The sequence below is a fragment of the Protobothrops mucrosquamatus genome, unplaced genomic scaffold (genome assembly GCF_001527695.2).
Source record: "Protobothrops mucrosquamatus isolate PMUCROS unplaced genomic scaffold, P.Mucros_1.0 scaffold3080, whole genome shotgun sequence".
NCBI lineage: Eukaryota > Metazoa > Chordata > Lepidosauria > Squamata > Viperidae > Protobothrops > Protobothrops mucrosquamatus.
The window spans coordinates 149,287-169,711 of NW_015389090.1; the positions used below are offsets into that span (position 1 = coordinate 149,287).

Below are 20,425 nucleotides of genomic sequence, written 5' to 3' on the forward strand. Positions count from 1 at the left end.
GCACTTTCTTTGTATTTTTTTCAATGGAAACATTCTTTTTCTCATAATTATCACATTTAGTTTTTCTTTGTATTATTTACTATTATTAGGTTTATTATATTTGTAAACTGGTTAGAGTGGTTAAATTAAAGAAATCTACAAATTTCATAAATAAAATGGAAGCTAAAAAGAATTTATACTTTATGTGGAATCTTTTCAGGCTATCAAACTCCATCATCATTTATATTTTATGCTATTTTTTAAAAAAATATCAAGTACTTTCATAAAAAAGAAGTACAATAACAGGAACAATAGTATGCTAAACATATTGCAAACAAACTAGAATTTAATGGGTTTCATTTTGAGATTATTCTGCCTATAATATAGTTTCAAATAATATAAATGCAATAAAGCTCCACAAATACATTTTTACTACATATAAAAACAATCTTCTTTAGCTCATTGCATTTATTTATATGCTGTTGGGCCTTTTTTTGTTATGAACTTATTATGTTCATTTAAATGTAGAAGAATTAATTTGCTATAAGGACAATTAACAGTTTAGAAACTTGTTATATGAAAACCATAACTGTCCTACGGTAATAATATAAATTCATTAATTCTTAATGACCAGTTTAAAAAAATGCATTGCCCTTTTAATATGTTTATACCAGCCTGAGAAAATTTGAATTCTGAACTGCAGGCCAAGAATAATAACCTTTCACTAAAAAAGTATCACTTACAATGTTCCATAGAAATGAAGAGTTGGAAGATTCACTAAGTCAGTTAACTGCACTGAGACACATTAATTTTCCCCAATCTGTCCAACACTAGGACAAAACTTATCATCTATTATCTCAAGAATCTGAATAATACAGTAGCATAGAACAGTGTCAAATTAAACAGAACATATTAATTTACTAGATTTATTAACTTAGCACTTCCAATTTTCTTTGCTTTCACAATTCATCAATAAAGGGATCATAACTAAAAATTCATATAATAGAACTTTTCCAGAGAGCATTTCATTTTCTCTTTTATGCTATGCATATCTTATTTCAAAGCTACTAGGTACAGTGCAGTATCTTGTTTCTCATACAATAAAACAGAGAAAAGACAAGTCCTAATGATGATTAGAAGTCTGATAGCTTAGAACATGCTTCTTTTTATTACGAGAAATTATGATCACAGTGGCAAGACCTTTTAATAATTAAATCCTGTATTGAAAGTTGTGAGCAGAAGTTAATTTCACTTACAAACAGGAAATTATTATTTTTTCTTTTCAAGTATTTCACAGCAATGAGAAGTTCATCAACTTCCTTGTACATCTTTTGGGAGGTTATGATCAACCCTGATGATGGTACAGAAATGAGAAACCTTCTTACATAAATGAAAGCAAGTTCTGCACATGCATGGGGGAAATGTAAGGTGCTATCATGCTATAACAAAAATTATTTGTCTACAGACACACTCCTTACATGCAAAGATATATTTTCGGACATATAATTATTAGTCCTATGGGAAGGAGAAAAAAATAATGAACATGTTTACTTTGTTTCATAATATTCATATACTTTCCTAATGCACAGACCCCAGATGGTCTATCATTCAAAATTTAACCCAAATTTAACCCAAATCCTATCACCCTCATCTACATTAAAACAATCATAGTTCCAAACTAGATAATTGTGTATCATTCCTCATTCTGGACCTCATTCAAGGCTTGTTGAACAAAAACAATCTTTAGTGATTTTCAAAGTATCACAAGAAAAAAGACAAAAGTTCATCTTTGGGCTGACTGCCACAGAAATTTCTGGTTCACATTCCCTTTCTTGTGGCAGTTGAAAATTTCCGGTATGCTTTCTAGACAAAATCATGTTTAATTAAGGCTGACTCTTATGTGTCCCAACAATGTGCCAGGTCTTTACAGTTAATAGTACTTTGAATTTTGAACTGGCCACCAAAACTTACTGGTAACAGGTCCAAAACAGGTACATGAAAATCTCCAGTAGTGTCTCTAGTCATTTGCTACATTTGAGCCAGCTGCAGGTTCTGAGTCATTACTAAAGGCAACCTGTATGGTTTGCACTGCAACAGTTACAATTACCAAGTATTTGGGCTCTAAATTGGTGCTATAACAAAAATGGATAAAAGTCTCCTTCCAACAATCCCAGTGATTATGCTGAACATGGCTGTTGATTCCATTGACAAAACACATAGGACAGATGTTTTACTGTTTTTATTATCACTGTGTAGACCAGGGGTAGGCAACCTTGGCTCTTTTATGACTCGTGGACTTCAATTCCCAGAATTCCTGAGCCAGCATGGCTCAGGAATTCTGGGAGTTGAAGTCCACGAGTCATAAAAGAGCCAAGGTTGCCTACCCCTGGTGTAGACCCAAATGGGTCTCATTTTTTATTTTATATCATCATTGATTCCAACATTTTTTCACTTCCTTTCAGTCCTGAAGCTCCTCCAATAACTGGAGAACAGAAGGAATTGGCAACTGAGATTGGGTGATTAGAACAATCTCATCTAGCACGTGGACCACCTCAACATAATGGAAATTAACAAGGCATAATGATAAACTCTTAAGTTACATTTAGACTTCTACTGTTCATATTCAAAATCAGAAATAACCATCTCCACTTTTTCTTCTCTCCATAATCTATTACCTATTATAAATAAATCATCCAGAGCCTACCTGTTTATTAAGTAAAGCAAGGGCTCCTCTTCAATTTTCTCACTCAAAGGGGATCCTTGCAGCATATCAGCCAAGGAGTCTAATATTATAGCCCATCGCCAATCCACAAGCTATGTTTTCAAATAAAGCCCTCAACTGTTTATTTCATTATTTCTCTCTCTTTCCTCCAGCTATCACCAAACAAGTATTTAGGAACCTGTTGCCATAACAGCTTCCAGTCTTCTACTCTTCTGGTTTCTGCTCCAAACCTTGCAAACAATTCTCTACTCTTTGTCCTGGTCTCTACCATTCTCACTGATCTTTGCCAGGATATTGTTCCAGCCACAAATGTTACAGTATTTTTCTGGATGGGCCACCTCCTTGCCTCTCCTGTGACTTCCTGATCAACAATGGCAGTTATCACTCTGTTCTCTCTTTCTTCTGCAGCTGTCTCTGCAAAACATAAACCAGCAGCAACTTTGCTTACTCTTCATAGCCTCTGCCACTATCCAGAGTCAACTCCAGTCGGCTTGCCTCCCCAACTGGGCATAGGTCCAATATCTTATTTTCACTACTCTTAACTTTTCCCTTCCCAACATCCCATATCCCATTCAACATCTTCTAATTTAACATTCCTTCCAACATATCATTTAACATCCAACAGCTTCTCACTCAAGTTAATTTTTACATATGGTACAGCTGGTTTATTGTCAAAACAAAACAGACAATCTGGACCTTCCTGTAAAACAAGAGTGCTATCCAGGACATTACATAATTCAAACAGGAGAGATAAAAATATGAAGGTTGATTTCACAATATATAAGACACTATTTTGATACAAAGTGGTCCAGTTTTAGATGCATTTTTGTTACATCATTTCTATGGGCACATGTTCTTCTTGATGTGTGGAAATTGCTGTGTCACGGAGTTCTCATCCCAGATGCTGTAAAACCTTGATTTAATAGAATCCCATTTAGTAGACTTCAAGTGCAATCAATCAAATTTCATCCAGATCTTTCCTCTAAATAACAGATGTCCACTGTGTCTGAAATAAATTGATGCAAATGACACAATTTGTGACATTTGCATAATGACATCATTATGAAATGCCCTACGTAGTCCTAATGATGAACTTTAATATTAAATGGACATTGAAGAGTAACAGAATTCCCTCTTCCTAAGTGGGAATTTCATTGTCATTATTCTCCAATTTTCTCTAAAGTAGCCATCATCCAGCCACAATCTTACACAACTCTTTTATATAATTCTTTGCAAAAGTATAGAGACCCACATTTCTGAAAACTTAAATTAAGAAAGTAAAATAATTTTGGACAGCACAACCAATTTGATTTATATTGCATTTTGTATACAACCTGGTCATTAAAAAATGGGAGACAGAGACAGAGAATGGCTATAACTTTCTTATGAAATATTTTTTATTACATAGATTGTTCCTGATTCAGCATAGTTTTTATATCCTACACAGATAAAATTGAGAAGGAAAAAAGAGGCTAAATTACTTACATAGTTTGTAAAGCTTCAGCTGTCAAATTATTCCACATAATCTCATTGGCTTGAAGATTTTCATTTTCTTCTAATAATGATGTATCAAATTCTATTTCTTGTTGTTCAATATCTGATGTCCTTTAGTTTAAAAAAAGCAATAATAATACACGAGTAAGGCACTTCTTTTTTAAAACCACTTAGCTGCCATTTTTAAGAATCTACTCAAAAAATGATGAGTTCCTAGGACTACCCTTTCTCAGGAGAAAGAAAAGAAAAAGGGGAAAAAAGAAATTATTCAAAATTGTGGTTGTAGTGAGTAACAAACTTCCATCACTGATCGCTATATTAGGAAGGTTAATTATAAGTTAAGATGCATTGGCCCTGGCAATTATAATAATTTAAGATTAGTTGAATAACCCATATTGCTTTACAGTTACACAATACTTTCTGGCATAACTATGCCATACCATGTAAATGTTCAAAATCTACTCCCATTTTATTTCTCTCCCCCTCTCCCATCAGTTTTGTGTTATATGTTGTAATGGTTTCTCATTCATTCATTCATTCATTCTCTGCTGGAGAGAATGTCACGGTTTGTCACGTGGCCGCCATGGACGGCTGGGAGATTTGCTCTCTCTCCCCCGTTCAGTTTCGCATCGCTGGGGGCCCTGAAAAGGGCAGAAAGTCACCCCAAAGCGACCAGCAAGGAGCGGCTTTTGCTGGATCGCAGGAGAGCAACAACTCTCCTGTTAGAACTGGCGATCCCTCCAAACCGGCGGACGAAAGGACCGGCCATAGAAATATGGCTCATCCCTCTGGATACACAAACTCAAACTATGACTTCAACCAAAGAATCATCTATACAGAATTCTATAGAGAAAGTGAAACAACCAAATGCTATGGCAGAAGACTTAGATACTCAACAAATACAGACAATGGAAAACACAAAAAAGAAACTGATAATAGAGAACAAGGAAAGGATTTTTCTTATAAACCAGAAGGAATTTGAAGATAAAAAAGAAAAACAGATGAAAGAGAAGATAAATACTTCGGGACAACTGCATCGAATTGGAAAAACAAAGAGACATCCTGCTAAATCAGCTAGTCCTCTTAAGAAAACATCAACTGGACGCTTTTATCAACATCAAACAATAGCTACAACAATACAAGGAGATCTTTTTGATGATTTAAAAGCAAAGATACGAAAGATGACTTGGCAAAGAAAAAAAGCTAGAGTAAGACTGAAAAGGATTGGGGTTTTGATTAACACATGAGATCTAAAATAGAATATATTCAAATGGATAGAATATGTATTCTGAACACAAAATATTGTAACGATCTGAGATAAAGAAAATGTTGGTTATATAAAATCTAGAAATATAAATATTGAAATAAGAATATTATATTGTTTTATTAGTTTGTTAAGATAGATGGTAGAATTTATATACAAGGTGTGTATTTTAAATATTAGATTGTATGAGGAATTGTGATAAAGGAATTGTGCTTAATTAAAAATTTGGAAAAGAAATATTAAATGTTAAATTAAAATATTAAGGGAAAATTAACTATCAGGTCACTGATTGGCTAAGAGTTTGAATGTTTAAAAATAACTAAGATTTGAATTTAAGATATTGTTATGAGTTGAGACAAAGGTTAAGTAAAACTTAGAAGTATAAATACTAATAATTAAATTTGTATATTGGTTTGTGGTACAAATGCTGATGGGTTTTTTTTCTTTTTCTTTTTGGAAAGAAAGAAAGAAAGAAAGTAGAAGAAAAGAAAAAAATTATTAACCCCAAATATGAGATAGGAGACTTAGAAATTGGGGTCATTTAAAATTTGGAAATGATAAGGATTAGACATTAAATTTAAATATCAATGGGAAATTAAAGTTAAGAAAAACTTACTAGGTTATTGTCTAAAAGATGGAATGTCAAATCAATTAAGATATGTATAGACTGAAGATTATTGATGAATACTAGAAATGTATTTTTGTTTGATTGATAGAATAAGAACTGTATTGGTCCGAATATGAGACAGTAGATATTATGGGGAAAAGAGAGGGAATTAGTTGTTGTAATACTTTGAGATTTGTACTCATGATATTCAAATGTAATGGAATTACTGTGCTCAGGCGCCACGCTACTTTTCAAATATGTAAATGTAATATTGGAAAATTAATAAAAAACTTGGGCGGGGGGAAGAGATTTATCTAAAAGCATGAAAGTTCTGGATATAAAATCAAAAGCAGATTCCTCCACTTCAGTCTGCTAGAGTAAATCACATTTAGATTTTTCAAATGAAAATAAGTCAACTACTGCAAAATAAACTCTTTTTACTGCTTCAGTATATTAGAATTCTGTTACAGTAGCAAACTATCTGAAGAAATACTAGAAAAATGTTATTAATGGAGGAATTATTTTGCAGATTACAATAGGAATACTGCACAGATTTAATTATCTACAAATTACTACATCTGATGTAAATATGTGCATTGAAGAATTTATATGAAAGAGCTACTTGTAACAGTTGAGCAATTTAAATCACACAGATCACTTTTGTTATTACATGGACTTATTTCTATAAGCACAGTTACTATGTACTGCATTGTAAAAAATATACTTATATCCATGTAAACCACCTTGAGTCCCATGTGCGAGTAGGCGGCAATATAAAATTTCTAAATAAATAAAAATAAATAAATAAAATACTTATAGTGCAGTAAAACACCACCACCAATATTTTACCTGTGAGTTTCCATGAAACTACTGTACTCTGAACCAGGGTCTAATTCTTCAACAGATATCTGGATATCTTTATGAACATTCACCAGTTCTTCTGTCACAAGACTGGTGATCTGACTGTATTCTTCTAAAATTCCTTTCCTGCAAAAAAAATTTCATGAAAACATATTCAAAATGTATTTTAAATAACGTATAAAGTATAAATGTATAAACATTGAACCAAGATGATTTAAAGCAATGCAATTTAGTTCCCAGTTTTGTGCAGGAAAATTAATGTATATATAATAGATAGTTATCCAACTATTTTTAAACTTAATTTATTTAATATATTACAGTACCAATATGTTTTTATTAATAGCTTTTTTTAACATTCAGTAGAAATTACCTTACTATAATTCACATTTATTAGTTCATGTCCTGCCTTTTGGGATGATAGAGACCGGTCTTGGCTGCCATCTATGTAACATCCTTTCAGATATTCAGAGTACTCTTATCTATTCTTCAACTGAATATTTTCAACTTCTTTTCATAGGGTTTAATTTTCTTTTCTGTGATCAACTTTGATGGCCCTCTCTCTACTTATTCAAGGTTGCCTGGGTTTTATTTCAAATGAGGTACCCCAAACGTCTGCATGCCTATGTTAGAGAACCCTTCAAATGATCAGGATACTTGGTACCAGTAGTACATGCAGTTCATTCTTCATGAAACTTCTACTTCATCTATTCAGATTTGAGTGTTGAGCTTATCTGCCCATTAATGCCTACCAGCCTGTGACATTATGGTGCTTGATCACATGTAAGCCCAAATGAATTGATAGGCTTTATTCTCAGGCAAGTGTTTATCTTGGTTTAGAACAGTGGTTCTCAACCTTTTTAATGCCGCAACCCCAACCGGTCGTAAGTCGAGGACTAAACCGGTCGTAAGTCGAGGACTAAACTGGTCGTAAGTCAAGGACTAAACCGGTCGTAAGTCGAGGACTACCCAACCGGTCGTAAGTCAAGGACTTTCCCTGCCCGGGAGCGCCGCGCATGCATGGTTCCGCCCCCTGCGCCGGCTGAGGCGTAGCTGGCAAGCGGCAGAGATGGAGCAGGCCGACCACCAGCTGGCCCAGCCCAAGGGAGGTAAGGCACCCGCCAGAAAAGGGGAAAAAAATGGCGGACAAAAAAAATGGTGGACAGCCTTGCTTGGCGACCCCCATGAAATGGTCGATCGACCCCAAATGGGGTCCCGACCCACAGGTTGAGAACCACTGGTTTAGAACCTTAGGAAGAAAAATACAAGAGATCTGCGCAATATTTTTATTGTACTTATTTTGATCAGGGCAAGACTGAAAGTTAACCATTTGTCTTATAGACTAAGCTCTGCTCTTTTGCTCAGGATCTTTCAAATGCAGTACTTCTGCTAAGGAATATACTACCTACATTTGGACATTGTCTTTAATGCATGGCAAGGCACCAATGCGTATCTGATTCTCAATTAAAAGAATATTACTATAATTTTAAATGAAAAGCTCACATCTACAAAACAAGAGTGCCAACTCCACATTATTTTTACTTCCAAGATTATCAATGGGCCTTAAAAAAATAAAACCAGTAGATAATTGATCACTGCTTTGATGGAAATTATGTCCATCTTTTAAGAAAAAGATAAAGATGCACTGGAAAATGAGTTAGTTGTATCCCAGAGAAATAATGATTGGGGGGGGGGGGAATCAACACTTTCTTCCTAGAAAATAGGACTGATTGATTTGATATTTGTCCCAATTTTTCTACACCAGATGAGGGCAATAGATTATAATCTATTTTTAAAAGTCTTTTTGCTATTTTAAGGGAAACATAACTTGCCATGTCCACTTATTCTAAATAAGTCACAAATATTAATGAACCTTTTAGATACTCGGGCAAGGAAACAGTTACTTCATAGTATTTTAGTCAGTGTAATCTGCCTGTTTTTAATTTTCTTCATCACATTACTAATGTGAAAAACAGTTCAAGTGTACAGCTAAAACTGCTCTATTTTTCTTCTCTTGTTTTCAGACCACAGATGATGTACTGAACAGTATCTGCCTTATTTTTCCTCATCTGACTGTTGTTTTGTTACATTGAAGGAGAAACTAGATGAATGAATAACTCTTTATCTCATATAAACTAGTAATAATCTACTTGGTGTAATCTATTCTAATTAAGAGACTTACTTCAGTTTGAGCACAATGACTTTGAAAAAATGTGAAAAAATACAATTATACTCAATATATTGTATATTATTATCTTCATGCAGTATAACATTTTTCAAGACATTTTAAAAGAGATAATAAATCCAACATAAATATGGTCACTAACATAAAAAGCAGCCAGTGCCCTAAAAATAATATCTCTTTATGGTTTCTGAAGAATCTAATATTTTAAAATCTTTCATAATATATAGTAGAAATTTTCATAATATATAATGGAAAATATGGGGCAAGGATAGAGTAACTATCCTTTTATTTCACATAAACAAGTCCAACAAATACAACCTCTGCTGTTACATAGTAATCATTAGACTATTCAAAGCACTAAATAGGTAAGGATACTAATGTTATGCTTTTTTATTGAGAAAATAAAAACTTCAGTCACAAAAGAATATGTCTCCTGCTTTGAGAATTGCAATTATGGTTTCCATTAAAAAATATTTTTGAAGCATAGCTGTGATGATGTCAAAATACTTATTAGCATGTTATTCTTTGTTTGAATAGGGAACAATCTGATTTCAGATACTGACAGAAATAATTATACTGAAAAGTCCATCATATAATATGAATAGCCAACAAGGGTTAAGAAGGCAATTATCATTACTTTAAAAAGACTCCAAATAATCTATTTGTAAGTTTATTTAATATACTACTGATTGTATCAAAGTCTATCTGGTAAATAAATAAAGTAAAAGAAATTACAATGAAGACAAAATTTTGATTAACACAAAATAAAATTAATATAATTAAATTTAACAGTTAAAATTAGCAGTTTGTACAGTACGCTGTGTTTTAAAGCTCTTTTTAAAAAAAACTAATAAAGATGTCAGGCCACTCAATTTGGCAAGTTCCAAAGAACTGGGGCAGAAACAGAGAACATTCAGTCCAGAGTTGCTACCCAATGGGCTTACAGCAACTATCAACAAAATATCCTCAGATGATATCAGTAATTGTGAACATTATTCGGAATGAGAGATTCTTTCCAATACAGTAAACAGGACCGAAGCCATGAAGTACATTAATAATCCTCCCTTTTGTATTCTGCTTGCAAATAGATTGGCAGCCACTGCCAATTACAGCTATAATTTGGAATATTCTTCCACAGTGCAACCTATCTAGTGTATTTTATATAAAACAAAATTTCCAATCAAATGACAAAGACCTCTATGTACAATATATAAATATGGTCAAACCTGTTGGTTACCAGCAAGTGTAGCAAAGCTTTATGGTTATTATTTTCCAGAAATAGACATATTTGATAATCAACCAAAGCTGGTAAAAGGCAGCTCTGAATATTTATTCAACTTGGCTAACTAGAGAAATTGTAGAGCTAGAAAAAAAAACCCCTATGTTCTTGCTACTTCTTGGATTGTGTAATCCCATTCAGGATTGGCAACCCTACACTGCTCTAAAATTATGGCCCTTCACAAAAAGCACCTCATATTGTATGATCAGTTTCAATTTGCTATTTCTTGTCCAGCCCACTACTGACTACAGGCAGAAATTTAGTACACTGTTCTCTATAGGCATCACATAGAAATATATTATTTTATATTTCAATTTATATATCAGTTATATTTATAATTGATACCAACTGGCATGCATTGCTAGATTTCATCCATATAGACAGTACCCAATGACCTTAAGCTAGAAGTCTCCAACACTATCAACAAAGCAATCTTGTCAGCTCAATAAGAGATTGTGTTAAATAGCAATTTAAGTAGAATCCTAATAGAACCTTCAATCTACACAAAAGAGTTCTCTCACAGATAGCCTGGTGAAGGAGATGCTATTCTTCCAGATCATAGCCACATCACCTCCATTTTGCTTCTCCTGGCTTCTCTGCTAAAAAGCACCCAGCCATAAGGAATTAGGTCCATCCTGGTTTATGTGGCTCTCACTGCCAGATCTCTGTTAAGTCAGATATCTCATCCATGAATCAAATTATGCATTATCTCACAATCACTCTTATTTTGGACCAATCTGGCACAACAGACAAAAAATACCAGGAAACCAAGGCTTGAGAGCTTACAAGATTGCCAGGATAAAAAACAGCCAATATGTTTTTCTTTTCCCTTCCACTGTAACAATTGTCAGCCTGCTGACATCTAATATTTTATTCTTCACTCCACCTATAACTATTGCCCAAGACCCATAGATGGTGTGCCCACATGTACTTTAACAAATGAATTAAATAGTTTAGCTAGCTAGACAGATAAAATTGTCACAAAAAATAAATAGCAGCTAGGCAACAGAAAAAGCAAAAACAAAATTGTAAATCAATAGCCTAGAACAGTGATGGCAAACCTATGGCACGGGTGCCAGAGGCGGCACTCGGAGCCCTCTCTGTGGGCACACGTGCCATTGCCCCAGCCTCACCTCCCCCGTGACCCTCCTCTCCAGCAGCCCCCTGAAGGAGAGTCGCCCCTGAGCATGGCCCATGCGGAGCAGCGCAGTCAAGGACATGGCAGCCAGGCAGCGTAGACAAGATTCTGCCCTCACGCCCCATCGTGCACAGTTGATGTTTCAGGGCGCAGGCAGAGGGCGTGACTGCTATAGCGCTGCTGGGCTGCCTGGGCGATCTGCGGCGGGCCCTGCGGGCAGGCGGCACAGGAGATGGGGGGATGGAGTGGGGGCGGGGCAGGGGGTGGAGCGGGGGCGGGGCCAGTTTTTGGACACTCAGTCTCTAAAAGGTTTGCCATCACTGGCCTAGAAGAATGAAACGACTCTTACTGCTTAAGAAAAATAGAGCGTCAACTATGAGGACCATTCTACAATAGGACACTCATATAATGGTTTAGCTGTTCAGTACTGGAAAACTTTCTAATTCTAGCTGCAATTTACAATTTTCCTGTAAAAGATGAAATATTAAAATTCTGTTACATTGATTCATAAGTGAGGTTTGTACCTGACATACACAATTTCAAACATCACAAAACCCTGTTTTTGACTTGTACTGGTGTAAAAAATGTATACCAGTTAGAAATATCACATGTAGAAGCTTAGGACATTGCTATTCATTTCTAAAAACTTAACATGAAAACTTAGGTGGACTACACATGCTTTTATGAGACAAAACACTACATCTTACAGTCCTTTAATCATTTCTTCTTGCATCTTCTGTAAAGAGTCAAGGAACAAAGGAAGTGTAGCATCATAATACTGGTGCTGATGTAACTGTGCTCCTTTCAATGCCAACACGTATTGATTGTGCAACATGTGGAGTTTCATTGTGGCTTTATCATAGCGATCTTTGGCTTTTTCAGTTTCCTTTCCTGAAAGAAAGGAAAAGGGGGGAGAAAGGAGGAAAATGAATAATTTTCCAGACTGAATGCCCAAAAGTGTTGAGGTGAGGGAATAAATCTTAATCATCTTAACTCTTAAAAAGTAAAATGCAGTGCCTTTGTTTTGCTTTGTTTTTGTCAAATCATTTGCACTCTGTACCAAAGCACACCTAAATTTTGTCATTATGATTATATTAGAATATGAAGTAAGCAAAAAATGTAAGAGAAACAAAAATAATTTTGACTTGCATTGCAAATCTTTTCAAATCCACATACGGGCATAATATAATTATTCTAAACATATAAACAATACTCTTACTTGTGCAATGACTAAATCTAACCAGGCTTCAGACTAAACAAGACCACAATAATCAAACTATTTTGCAGGCTTTATGCCATTTTAAAACAGCTTTAAGCCTATTTTCCAAAAGAGAGATAAGTACATAATTATATCTTCTTTCTTCTCTGTAGTTCAATAACATAGACACAAGTGAATCATTATATATAACCCCACTTTGCAAATGCAAAGACAGTATAAAGATCAGGAAAAGGAAACATGAGCAATTTCTTTTAATTCTATATCTTGTAATGTTACAAACAAAGCCAATTTAGTCTAGTCGTGCGAGCCTAAAAACCAGGGGATAGTTCTAGTCCCATATGACGCATCAAAAACCAGTTGGGTGACTTTAGACCAGTCAGTCTTTCTCTCTCTCCCAACCCAAGCCACCTCCCAAGATTTTTGCTGTGAGGAAAATAGGAGAAGGAAGAGCATTAGTTATGTTTGCTGCCTTGACTTATTTATAAACAATAAAAAGGGGATAAAAATCAAATAATTTCACATATTCTTGGGGACTCTCACCTCATCCACTGTTGTAAATCTATTCCACGCTACTTTGATTCTGTATAAAGTTCTTACAATGTAAATTATTAAACATTCAATTACAAGTCAGTAAGTACACAATGGGGAATACACATTGAAAGGAATGCCTTAACACCAGCTACATGCTTAACTTGTTCCCAGCCACATAGGAGGCAAATCTTTAGGGTGAAATTGATTAGGATTGTGCCAATTTCAGACAGGAGCATAATTAATTAAAGTGGCAGAGCTGAGCTTGTTAACCTGTGGTTAACACTCTTTAGGGAACCATTGTAAAAAGCGATTTAGGAAGGGATAGTTTGTTTAAGCAATCTTTCCCCTCTGCAAATTCTGTAAAAAAAAATACAAGTTGAGCAGTCAGGCACACATAGCATTATGCCTAGGAATTGCTTGTTTTGTTCTGACTGTTGAAAAAATTACATATCAGTGAAAGGATCAATTTGGCCGAAATATTGTATACAGTCCAAAGCAGAGATAAATATACTTTGAATAACAGAGTACTAACTTTGAAGAATTGAGTGCTACAAGAAGAAGCAGAATATTACTGCAAATTGGGGAGGATCACAATGTTCCTTCTTGCTCTTGGTTTTTCATAGATGTAGGAGTTTTTTTGCTATACTATAAAGTATGTTAAGTGTAATGTAGCACTGCAGAACTGCCATTGTAAGTTGGGACAGTTCCGTAATGTTCCACTTCATGACCTTGTCACTTAGTGACATTCTGGTCTCAGTTATGTCAGTAAGCGAAAACTACTTGTACAACTAAATCAAATTCCCTTACTTGGACAACCTCTTGTAGAATGCTTGAGAACTGCTACAGAATTCCCTCTTGTAGCTCCTTAAAAAGAATTTGTACAAGCACTTGTACATATTTTGATTAAAAAATTATTAGTACAGCCTCATAGCCTGTTGTGGGTACAAAATTTCTGAATGAGACTTATATGATGAAACGGTAGATTGCTTACATTCTACTATAGGAAATCAAAGGTTAATTAGTTACTTTCTTACAAGGAAGGCAAGATAAAGCTAGGAGAACTTGTAGAGAGGGAATAAAAGAGGAGAGGCAACTGAGAAGTGGACTGAGAGGTAAAAAAGAAAGGAAAAAAGACATAACTAGTATTTTTGAAATAAAATAGAGAATGCTAATTCTTGTGAGAAAATAAACTATAATTCTCTAAATAAGCATTGAGTTTTGTTCATATTAAGTCTTTAAAAATTTCTATTGTACTCTGTTGCTCATAAGGTATTACTGCAAAATTTTAATTGTTCATAATCAATAGGCTCTCTGAGTAAATTTATTTCTGTATTAATTACATTTATATGGCCACCCATCTCACAGGAATCAAATGAGAAGTAGACTGTAAAACCCACTGATATACAATGCTACCAGGAAAAGAATTAATAAGAGAACAATTTTAGAACTCTTTAAGTTTATTATTTAGGTGTAAGGAAAACAAGATTTTAAAGTATATGACTTTGGCACATATAATTTTAAGCTATAATGCATGAAACTATATCATTTATAAAACCCAGTTTATCATTCAGCACTATGTGTCAATCCAGTTACTCACTTATTCAACAATGGTTGTAATAGTTACATGTCAGGATGTATACTCAGCCTTTTGCAAAGGAACTCAAGTTGGCATATATAGTCTTTCGTTCTCCTGTTCACTTAACTAACCAGTACTGTGTCCACCAATTATATTGCTTCTGTAAATTTTATCATGTTCAAAGGTCTTAGGGTTTAAACCAAATCTAAATAATACTTTGATTCCCATTATATACCTACCTTTAGATAGTGCTTCCTTGTATTTTTCTTTGGCAGAGTTTACTTCCTTAATTAATTGTCTATAACTAGATTTTAATTTTTCCAATTCAGTTTTTGTAACCTACCAAAAAGATAAATAGAAAAGAAATTGGCTTATCAATGCATATTATGAGAGATTAGATATTATCTGCATAACCAAGCTGAAGCATGGAAAAATCAGTAAGGGAACATTTCATTTCCTTATGTGGGGCCCTATTAAGCAAAAGCATTCTGAGACAACGCTTGAGTAATTCCGTGGATCATATTCTTGAGACCAATGCCCACAACAATGATTTTGTTAGGAAATAACACTCTGCAGCAGGGGCCCATCTTTATATTCTTACTGTAAAAGAAGCTGGGTTGGGGTTAAAATTCTCTCAAAATAAATTCTCTCATTTTGAACAATGTAAGTGATGAAAACATAATTTGACTTTTTTTTTCTTCCTATAAAGCTTAAGAATGCTGCAATTTGCAATGACAACTTACTATAAGTAATTTATTAATGTTGCTCGGAAGTAATACTCCATTCCCATTTTAATTTAGCAAAGGAAGCGTTATTTGTATACAGATTTTCCACACACGTTTATATATTTGTTTACAACTAAAATGTAGAAGTTAACAAGAATAGGCAGTCAAAGACAAAAATGCAAACATATTTTCAATGAATGAAATGTGCATAATCATTTAAAATATACTTTTAAAATATACCTTGAACATCTCTGCCTCAATTTGCTGGTGAACACCTACATAACTCTTCTTTATCTGCTGTTTGTCTTTAATCATCACAGTAAGTCTATGTAATGGCCCAGCATTCAAGTCTTCTGCATGTGTCTTCATGATCTTGCTAAGCTGCTCTGTTTGTTGCACAATGAGCAACCATGACTTAAAAAGAGATGAGAAGTGATTTACTATTAGCTTAGAAACCAAAGATATGAATGTCAACTTTCCAAAGATAAGACATGTTTAAGTATTTATTGGAAGAGATCACTGTACAGTTGGATTACTAACATACCTGATTATACTTATGGACTCAAGTACAAACAGCAACTCAAATATAGGGCCATAAAGACAACATATTTTAATGTACATAAACACTATTCTATATAAACAACGAAAAAAGAGCAATTCTCAAAATTACTGCTGATTACATTTATACAGCAAGTAAGAGACATCTGAGAAGAAATAGTTAATTCCAATTTTAAAAATACATGTTACATAATATTGGTATAATATCTATTTAGAGTAGAATTCTCTAAATCCTCTAAGTTTTATTTTCTTAAAAGTAATTTTGGCTCATAAAATAAATCACATATGAAAAGCAGCGATCAGAATAATAAGTAAAATCTGAGACTTCCGGTGGCAGGCGCCTTCGCTGGACGCAGCTGTTTGCTGCTCCCGCCTGTTTCTGCGTAAAAGCCGTTTTGACAGCCTGCATCAGCTGTCAAACGGCTTGATACCTTTTCCCTGGGCATAGGGGGAAAGGTGAGCTGCCCGAGGTAGGAGTTGAGTTCCCGAGTCGTCCCTTGTGGACGATGTAGGTGAGAACTCCTCCGGAGCCCCGGGATTCTCCGCGATCCAGGACGTCTTCGCTATATGCGAAGCTAGAAGCTGCCGTCACCGCTGCAACTTAAAGATAACTGTGAGTTTGCCGTATAAGCAGACGAACCGACCCTGGAAGTCTGTTTTCTAATTTATGGACTATACTCTAACTTGGACAATATATTCTTCTCGTATCTGAGTTGGATTGAGGAAAAGTGAACTTAAAATGGCGATGATTTGATACTTTTCAGCAAGAAGTGAAAGTGATTTCCNAAAGGGTGGAGCAGAATGAGCAAAAAGCAGAAGGAAGTGATCATAGACTTGAGCTTGTAGAGGAGGGTCTGGAAAATGTTAGGAGTGATGTGCTGATCGCCCAATTTCGTGACATGGAGTTTGCAATTCGGATTCGTGGATTAGCTGAGGACCCAAAGGAGAATTTAAGACAAGTAATTGCAGATGCACTTGGGGATGCTTTATCGTGTGGTCAGGAAATTTATCTTGAAATAGAGTGTGTGTTTAGGGTAAACTCCTGGATTGCAAAACAAAAGAATTTACCTAGAGATATTGTGATATATTTTACAAGAAAGTCCAGACGTAATGAAATAATGCAGCTCTTTTACCAACAGAGATTTAAAATTTTGAATCAAGACATTATTCTTTTGAAAGAAATTCCAGCAAAAATACTTAGAGCGCGCAGAGATTATGCTTTTTTGACACAGGAGCTGAAGCTTAGACAAATAAATTTTAGATGGGATGTACCGGTGGGCATAATTGTAACAATATCTGGCAAACGCTACAGGCTTAATTCGATTAGCAAGGCTAAAGATTTTATGGCGTCTGTTTTACAATCAGAACGCCCACCTACACCTCAGAGGGCTGATGTGGTTGAGCAGATGATTGTGGATTTTTCTTCTGCCTCTGTTCAAGATCTAGAGGAAAGCCCAAAAGCTAATGGAAAGGAACAAAGAATCACGCGCGCAGCCCATAGACGCAAGGAAAAGGAAAGACAGATGACAGCTTGACCACCAGCTGATACCCCTCCAGCTGATTGTCAAATACCGGCTATTTCACAGCCAGTAGGCGGTGCTCGTCCTAAAGTCTTTGTGAAATTATATGCGGCTAGTCTTGTCAGTGGAATAAAATCTCCTAATGTGTAAGTTAATATCATGGAATGTAGGGGGGCTTAATGTTCCCCACAAAAGACGCAAGATTTTTCATTATTTAAGACATTTTAATAATGACATTATATGTTTACAAGAGACTCATATTGTGGCTAAAGATCAAAAATTATTATTGAACTCCAAGCTTGGAGATTTGTTTGCTGCATCTGCCTTAAAAAAGAGAGCTGGGGTTGCAATGTATATTAAAAGGCATCTTTCACCTGTTTTAAAAGAAGCTGACAAAGAAGGAAGATATTTATTTGTGGAAATAAATTTAAATGGAAGAAAGTGTCTAATAATAGGGGTTTATGCACCCAATCAACTTGCAGTTCAAAAGCAATTTTATAGACATTTACATCAGAAAATTGTGGCGATGGACTATAACTCTTTGATTCTTATGGGAGACTGGAATGGGGTTTTGGATACGTTAAAAGATAAAAAAACAACTTCTAAGGATGTAACCCTTTCCAGATTACCTAAGTCCTTCTTTGCTATGAAAGATGACTTAGAATTAATGGATGCTTGGAGATCACAACACATCAATGAACGTGATTTTACTTTTTTTTCTCACAGACATGACTCTTTTTCAAGGATTGACTTTGTTCTGATATCGACTGATTTACTTACAGACTGTAACAAAACTAAAATTTTCCCTAGAATCTTGTCTGATCATAGTATGGTCTGGATGGAGATTGGTCAAAAAATAAAGAGGAAATCTTGGAGAATAAATGAAAATTTGTTTAACTATGAGGATAAGGTTAAGGCTTTGAAGGAATCTATGGAAGAGTTCTTCCAACTTAATATGCACAAGGAAACTTCTATAAATATTGTATGGGATGCTGGCAAGGCTTACCTAAGAGGAATACTAATTGCTATGAACAACGCCTATAAACGTAAGCAAGCGCAGACCAGATTTAACTTGGAAAATGAAATTGGGAGGAAGGAAAAATTATTATTACAACAACCAACAGATATCAACCTAAAAAATTCTATTAAGATGCTTAAAGATCAATTTAACTTATTAATTGCTGATCAGGTGGCCACCAATTTGAAGTATATTAAACATAATACATTTGCTAACGCAAACAAACCGGGGAGGTGGTTGGCCTACCAAATACGTAAGAGACAAAAAGCGAGACTCATATCTAAAGTTTTGGTCAAAGACCGTGAAATTCATCAACAAGAAATGATCAAAAAGGCATTCACTGAATTTTATTCGCATTTGTACTCCTCAGAGACTATAAATAGTAAAGATATTGATAAATATTTACAATCTTCACCTATATATAAACTTACATTGGAACAGCAGAAAATTATGGATGATGAGATTACAACAGATGAAATTTTAAATGCAATTAAACAACTGAAAGTTGGTAAAGCTCCTGGGACGGATGGTTTAACAGCAATTTATTATANAATTATAAATGGAGACTTGACAGAGCCTATAGATATACAAAAAGGTACTAGACAAGGTTGTCCACTCTCTCCTTTATTATTTGTATTGTCATTAGAAATTCTACTATCCAGAATTAGAGATTCTACAATGATTAAAGGTTTAAGAATTTCTTCTAAAGAATATAAACTTAAAGCTTTTGCGGATGATCTGGTTTTTACACTGTCTCAACCAATCGAGTCACTGGAAACTTTGTTGCAAGTGCTGCATCAATATGGCAAGGTGGCTGGATTTAGAACTAATGTTCAAAAGACTAAAATTCTTACAAAGAATATGACTGCTAAAGATAAAAAACAACTTACGCAATTATCAGGTTTTGAAGTGGTTAGTAAAGTTAAGTATTTGGGAATTTTCTTATCCTCCTCTAACATGAAACTTTATCAGAATAACTATGAGAAATTGTGGAAATCAGTACAAAAAGACTTATCAATGTGGAAAAAACTTCATTTCTCCTTGCTGGGTCGTATTGCAGCCATTAAAATGAACATTTTACCTAAGTTTCTTTTTTTATTCCAGATGATACCTATTTTAAAAAATGAACTTAACCTGAAAGAATGGCAGAGAGACTTGAATCGCTTTATTTGGGAAGGCAAGAAGGCACGGGTTAAATTTAAGATTATCCAAGATGTTAGAGAACGTGGAGGACTTAAAGCTCCAAATCTGATACTTTACTACGATTCTTGTGCATTGACCTGGATGACGGATTGGATTAATTTAATCTAACAAGAGGATTTTGAACTTGGAAGGATGGGACTTGTACTTTGGGTGGCATGCTTATCTTTTTATGCAAAAAAAGGTTGACAAAACGTTTAGAAATCATATAATAAGGGCTGCATTGTTAAGAGTTTGGCAAAAATATTTTTTTAAGTTTGATGTTAAACTTCCAATTTGGGTGATACCGTCACATATTTTTTTGACTATACCAAGATTTGTGGTTATGGAGGCGCCATCTTATAAAGACTTGTTATATTTGAGTGGTAGTGGTGAATGGTGCCTTAAATCAATAGAAGTTTTGAGACGGAAGTATCCAGACTTTTCTTGGCTTGTGTATAGACAAATTCAAGAGAGATGGCGAATTGATAAAAAAACTGCTTTTTTTATGGAAAATGGGAATTTTTTGAAACAAGTAAGGGATGATGCTAAAGGACATATTAGAAGGATATA

General features: G+C 34.7%; 1 protein-coding gene across 2 annotated transcripts in view; it reads right to left on the reverse strand.

Annotated features, from left to right (window-relative positions):
* FER (FER tyrosine kinase) overlaps window positions 1–20,425 on the reverse strand; it is a 130,245-nt gene that overhangs the window by 104,038 nt on the left and 5,782 nt on the right. The window contains exons 3-8 of one of the 2 annotated variants that reach the window (XM_015826367.1): window positions 15,818–15,991; window positions 15,092–15,191; window positions 12,234–12,417; window positions 6,916–7,053; window positions 4,187–4,306; window positions 3,239–3,707 (exon numbers count right to left, since the gene is read on the reverse strand). In XM_015826367.1, coding sequence (XP_015681853.1) covers window positions 3,656–3,707; window positions 4,187–4,306; window positions 6,916–7,053; window positions 12,234–12,417; window positions 15,092–15,191; window positions 15,818–15,991 — 768 coding nt within the window. In that variant the 3' untranslated portion in view covers window positions 3,239–3,655. Of the gene's footprint in view, window positions 1–3,238; window positions 3,708–4,186; window positions 4,307–6,915; window positions 7,054–12,233; window positions 12,418–15,091; window positions 15,192–15,817; window positions 15,992–20,425 lie in introns of those variants that run through there. The other variant, XM_015826368.1, reaches the window with a different exon arrangement.